General features: G+C 44.2%; 1 protein-coding gene across 1 annotated transcript in view; it reads right to left on the minus strand.

Moving 5' to 3' along the window:
• mtmr9 (myotubularin related protein 9) overlaps positions 1 to 6,848 on the minus strand; it is a 106,989-nt gene that overhangs the window by 99,045 nt on the left and 1,096 nt on the right. The window contains exon 2 of the mRNA XM_072499042.1: positions 5,933 to 6,087. Within this exon, the coding sequence (XP_072355143.1) occupies positions 5,933 to 6,087 (155 nt within the window). The remainder of the gene's footprint in view (positions 1 to 5,932; positions 6,088 to 6,848) is intronic.

Raw genomic sequence — 6,848 nt, forward strand, 5'->3', positions numbered from 1 at the left:
GCGAGGAGTTGTAGAGGGGGCGGAGGAGTTGTAGAGGGGGCGGAGGAGTTGTAGAGGGGGCGGAGGAGTTGTAGAGGGGGCGGAGGAGTTGTAGAGGGGGCGGAGGAGTTGTAGAGGGGGCGGAGGAGTTGTAGAGGGGGCGGAGGAGTTGTAGAGGGGGCGGAGGAGTTGTAGAGGGGGCGGAGGAGTTGTAGAGGGGGCGGAGGAGTTGTAGAGGGGGCGGAGGAGTTGTAGAGGGGGCGGAGGAGTTGTAGAGGGGGCGGAGGAGTTGTAGAGGGGGCGGAGGAGTTGTAGAGGGGGCGGTGGAGTTGTAGAGGGGGCGGAGGAGTTGTAGAGGGGGCGGAGGAGTTGTAGAGGGGGCGGAGGAGTTGTAGAGGGGGCGGAGGAGTAGAGGGGGCGGAGGAGTAGAGGGGGCGGAGGAGGAGTAGAGGGGGGGGGCGAGAAGAGACAGATTGGGGCGAGTTGGGAAAGGAGTAGTCGATGTGCTTTCCGAATGAGGATGGCTTTGAAGTGTAGTGTCTCACAAGGAACATCAAGCTAAGTTTCGAACAAAACTAATTTTCACACTACAACTAAATAGATTAGACTTGCTTGCTGAGATATAAAAGAATACAGATTCACTGAAACTATGGTTCTAGTTACAGAGCTTCTGATAACACAGCCATTTCTGACCTCACCTAACAACCTTCTCCCTGAATCCAGAGTATCACGTGATTTACGTGTGCGTTTGATCACCATCTACTGGTTGGATGCAGTTACAGTAAATTGTTAACTCTTCACTATTCTTACAATATACATATTGTCACAGTCGGCCATCAATTACATTTGCTGTCCATTTCATTATAACACTTTACGTAAGAAAAGATTACTTGTGTTGTAAAGTACAAACCTGGTGGCTATAAGACCATAAGACAGAGGAGCAGAATTTAGCCATTCAGCCCATCGAATCTGCTCCACCATTCAATCATGGCTGATAGGTTCTTGAACAATGAGAAACCTATCTGTCTCCGTCTTAAAGACACTCGGTGATTTGGCCTCCACAGCCTTCTGTGGCAATGAGTTCCATGGATTAATCAGTTCTGGCTGAAGAAATTCCTCCTCATCTGTTTTAAAGGATCATCCCTTTAGTCTGAAGCTTTGCCCTTGGGTTCTAGTTTCTCCTACTGGTAGACACATCTTCTCCACTTTCACTCCATGTAGGCCTCTCCGTGTTCTGCAAGTTGCAATGCAATCCGGTCATCCTTCTAAACTCCATAGAGTACAGGCCCAGAGTCCTCAACCACTCGAGGGGGGGGGGGGGAAGATGAGAGGGAGGAGAGTCCTACCCTCATATGACAAGCTCTTTATTCCTGGGATTGTTCTTGTGAACCTCCTCTGGATCCTCTTCAAGCACATCCTTCCTTAGAAACAGGGCTCAAAACTGCTCACAATATTCCAAATGGGGTCTGACCAGAGCCTTATACAGCCTCAGAAGTATATCCTTGGTCTTTTATTCTAGGCCTCTCGACATGAATGCTGACATTGCATTTGCCTTCCTAACTGCCGACTGAACCTGTAAGTTAACCTTAAGAGAATCATGAACTAGGAATCCTAAGTCCCTTTGTGTTTCTGAGTTCCGTAGCCTGTTCCCATTTAGAAAATAGTCTATGCCTCTATTCCTCCTACCAAAGTGCACCATCTCTGCACTGCATTCCATCTGCCACTTCTTTGCCCACTCGCCTAGCCTATCCAGGTCCTTCTGTAGCCTTCCTGCTTCCTCAACACTACCTGACCCTCTACATAACTGTGTGTCATCTGCAAACTTAGCAACAATGCCCTCAGTTCCTTCTTCCAGATCATTAATGTACATCGTGAATAGCTGTGGTCCCATCACTGACCCTTGCGGAAACTAGTCACGGCTGCCATCCTGAAAAAGACGCCTTTATCCCCACTCTCTGCCTTCCGCTAGTCAGCCAATCCTCTATCCACGCCAGTACCTTGCCCCTAACACCATGGGTTCTGGTCTTATTTAGCAGCCTCCAGCGCGGCACCATGTCAAAGGCCTTCTGTAGTTTATTGGGCTCAACCAAGACCTTTGATATTTCAAATAAAATCTAATTTCACCTGTCTTGTGACTCTGGGTCAAGTGGGCTGGAATTGACTGCTCACAAGTCCAGGATGTTGTGACAGCTTTTCTTTTTGTGTTGAAAATTGTTGATAAGCCTCTCGAGTGATTAAAAACATCTGTAAATGTGCCCCCCACCCACCATCCAAAACAAAAAAGTTGGGCAAGCCTGGCCTAAATAAGAGCAACCAATCAACTGCTACTGTCAAGTATTGCAGGGCTTTTCAGTGCCTGTAGGAAAGTCCTAATAACGGATGTAATTTTTCAACATTAGAACAGTGACTCGACTTCAATTACATCAACGGCTGGCACATCCACTGGTCGTGAGAGCATGTATTTTAGTTCTGCATTCTTCATTGGGGATATATACTTACAAAACAAAAAAATCAGGAGACAACTCTACAGGTCACGATTTGTGTTTTGCAGGTTATAATTACATGAAACTCAGCTACTTGCGAAGAGAATGAAGAATAGTTTGCAAAGTAGCCATCTTTTAAAGTTTACATAGTAGTGACTCAAGAAGCTGAATGATCCACTTGTGTTTCCAATGGAATTACCAGATTACAAGTAGTTGAGTGTGTTTCCAAGAGTACCTCTTTAAATAGACATTAGTTACACTATATTTTAAACAAAACTTCCCAACTTCCCAGTGGTACCCTTAAACACTCAGCCACTTCCTGTCAAGAGCAATCCTTCATTGCAAAATTCCAATAATTCCTATTAGTGTCATAACAGATTGTACCTTTGCTTTGCATAAAAACAAAGGAAGATTTACACCACAGAAGGAGGCAGTTTGATCCTTCATGCCTGTACCAATCAAATCCTACCATCTATCTCCTAGCCCATTGTCCTGTAGGTATTGCTTGTTTAAATATAATGAGGGTTTCAGCCCTTTTGAGCAGCAAGTTCCAGGTTCCAACTGCTGGATGAAAAAATTACTCAACTCAGTCCATCAATTACTTTAAATCTATGTCCCCAGTTTATTGACTCCTCTGCCAATGGAAAAGGTCATTCCTATCCACTCTAAGTCATCACGTCTCAGCCTCCTCTGTTACAAAGTGTAGCCATGTAAAATGGCTGCGTTCCGATTAATCTGGCCAAAACCCAGTTTAAAACGGCTAACCCGAAAGACTGCTGGGAAAAGCAGCCAAGAAGACACAAGCAGGCAGCTGCAGACAGGTTTGCATATTCAGCTCTGGGAACGTAGCCCAGATCGATACTCAGGGCTATCAACAGCCCATCAACCCAGGTATCCGCAGTTGCATTCAGGACTGTTTACACCTAATCTATTCAGACATCCACAGTTAAATCGGCTATCCCCGGGAACAATTGCAACATATTAGCAATTGAATACCGGGCCAGACCTGTCGGCGCCTGCAGTGGCCAAAACAAAGACAGGTGAGCGACCACCCCCCGATCGAGGAATCGCCTCACCATTGGACACATCGACCCCAGAGATTGGGGACAGAATCCAATCACTTGGGACTCAGGGTCAAGGGCCGCCCCGGGAGGCGGAAGCCCCTGGGCCCTATAAAAGTGAAGGTCCAAGTTCAGATCTCGCTCTCTCTCATCTTCACCTGCTCAAGCCCTTCGCAAGACCAGCCACCGGCAAGTGTAAGTTTGAATCCAACGATCGCTATCCGGTAGAGACACCAAGCTACCGACCTGCAGCAGCCTTTTGAATCCCGCGGGCCAGATTTAATTGGACAAGCCATTCGTTTCCCTGACCTGGTGGGCTCTTCCTAAGTTAAGTATTGGCCAGTAATGATAGGTTTGTTTTATAAATAGTAGTATTAGGGTATTAATATTGCCTGTTGTATATAATAAATGACCGTTGTTTAATCCTTACTAAGCGGTGTGCTGTATTATTAATCATAACCTGAACTTGAACCATGTGGCGGTATCATAAAGATACCTGGCGACTCATGAGCTAAGGTGACCTAAACAGAGCAAATAGACTAAGGTTAAAAGAGCAACAAAAGAAACCAAACCCAGCCTACCCAGTCTTTCCTCATGAGTAAAACTTCCCACACCCGACAAGGTTCTCATCAAATCTCTTCTCTAATCCTTTTATGATCACATCTCCCTGTAATACATCAACCAGAATTGTACAGAACACTCTCGCTGCGGTCTAGTCTTTTATACAGTTCTAGCATAATCCCCCTGCTCTTATACTGTAAGCCTCAGCCAATAAAAGAAAAATATTCCATATGTTTTCTTTACTAACTTATCTACCGGTCCTGCTGCCTTAATGGATGCGTAGAGATATAAATTAGGATCCTTCTGTTCCTCCATACCAGTGTCCTCCCATATATTATGTATTCCTTTGCCTTACTTGTCCTCCCCAAATGCATTACCCCACATTTCTCCAGACTGAATTTAATTTACCACTTTTCTAACCATCTTCCCCTTTCAATCGCATGGCCAATTTTCAATCTGCAAGCTTCTTAAATGTAGGGGACATGAATAATTGAAAAACATTACTATATATCGCAAATAGCAAAGGAACCAGTGCTGAATCCCACTGGAAATAGCCTTCCAATCGTACAAACATCCATCAACCATAACCTGCTGCTTCCTATCAATTTTGGGTCGAAGTTGCTACATTCTAATGGATCCCCAAAGTTGTGAATTTACTCAATATGCCACGCAAGACCTTGTCAGAAGTACTGCTAAAATCTATACAGACTACATCAAATGTAGTCTCTTATTTGTGCTAAAACAAAAATTCTCTTATGAAATCCATGCTGTTTTAGATTAATCCATGCTGACTGTCCTTGATTAATTGGGCGGTATGGTAGCACAGTGGTTATCACTGTTGCTTCACAGCACCAGGATTCCAGGTTCGATTCCCGGCTTGGGTCACTGTAAGGAGTTTGCACATTTTCCTAGTGACTGCATGGGTTTTCTCCGGGTGCTCCGGTTTTCTCCCACAAGTCCCGAAAGACGTGCCGTTAGGTGGATTGGACATTCTGAATTCTCCCTCAGTGTACCCGAATGGGCACCGGAATGTGGCGACTGGGGGCTTTGCACAGTAACTTCATTGCAGTGTTAACCCACTTGTGACAATAAAGGTTATTAAATTTTTTTTATTTTTTTTTTAAATCCATGACCTTTTAACTTACATGCATCAAACAAAAATGTAATTATATAATTTGGGTAGATCGATCCATAACTACATGGGCTAGCCCTACCTCCTTTCCAGCACGATGTTCCACCCTTTTTCTTTGAGGAAACTGCTCCTCCCTTGCTGGGCCTGCTATATACAGGCAAAAGAAACTTTCCCAAGTACATTAAGAATGTTTACACTGAATCTATCCCACTTAATATCAAGGTAGTTGAAATCATCAACTTATAGACTTTACAATGCAGAAGTAGGCCATTCAGCCATCGAGTCTGCACCGGCCCTTGGAAAGAGCAGCTTACCTAACCCCACGACTGCCCCCATGCCTCTACCCTATCTCCGTAACCCAGCCACCCCACCTAACCTTTTTGGACACAAGGGCAATTTAGCATGGCCAATCCACCTAACCTGCACATCTTTGGAATGTGGGAGGAAACCGGAGCACCCAGAGGAAACCATGCACACACAGGGAGAAAGTGAAAACTCCACACAGACGGTCACCTGAGGCCTCAATTGTACCCGGGTCCCTGGAGCTGTGAGGCAGCAGTGCTAACCACTGTACCACCGTGCAACCCTGCTATTATTGTTTCTGCACTTTCCAGCAGGTCACTTACAGATTTTGTAAAATATAACAAAAACTCAATACACAAATAGTTGGCACAAACTTAGATATTTTGTTTCTATCTACTGGAGCTTGGACTCACCATTGCAGAAAGCAAAGTAAACTCATGTTCAGGAAGGAAGGAGTGCCATCCATCTTCCAAGACCTCAAACATAGGTCGATAAAAGAAAGGATACATCAATGTGGTGGAATCAAGGGTAGATAAGGCCTGAAGAGAAAACAAATTAATCATAATCACTACCAAGATTATTCAGCAAAATTATCACAGCAAATGTGTAGGTTGTTATTTATTTTTTTTAAAAAGCAAAACTTTTCAATTTTATTCCCCCACACCAGAGCGCATCAAATCCTCCTGTGTTTGTATGGTGCCAGCAGTTTTTTTTTTAAACCTCTACTTGCATATTGTTCAGTCACAATGACTCAGTAATAATCAGAACAAGGGTCAGGTCAATTTGTATAATGGATATCAAGCCAAATGTTGAATCCCAAAATCCAACATTCTCCAGTGCAATAGTTTACTCGTACAGTAAGGAAATTAACCTGGGACCAAGGGCTGAATAGTACACTAGATAATGTCATCATCGTTTAATCAAAGGAATTTTTATCTTAATCATCAGTTTAATGTCTTATCTGAAGAAGTGGCACCTTAAACATTACAGCCCACTTTCAGCACTGGAGTACCAGCCAGATTCTGAGCCCAAGTCCTCAAGAAAGCCATGATGTCTTAATATCCTTTGATATGAAGGCAAGTGTGTTCCTAACTGAGCCAGACTGTCATGATAACGTAACAACGGGGTAGGCCATTCAGTCCCTTGAGCATGTCCTACCATTCAATGAGATCACGGCTGATCCAATCTGTGGCTTAATTCCATATACCTGCCTTTGCCACATATTCCTTCATATGATTGCTTAACAAAAATCTATCCATCTCAGATTAAAATTTAATAACTGTTTGGCTTCAACTGCTGTTTGTGGGACAGAGTTCCAACCTCTATCTC

Source organism: Scyliorhinus torazame, chromosome 4 (assembly GCF_047496885.1).
Source record: "Scyliorhinus torazame isolate Kashiwa2021f chromosome 4, sScyTor2.1, whole genome shotgun sequence".
In the NCBI taxonomy this organism is placed as follows: Eukaryota; Metazoa; Chordata; class Chondrichthyes; order Carcharhiniformes; family Scyliorhinidae; genus Scyliorhinus; species Scyliorhinus torazame.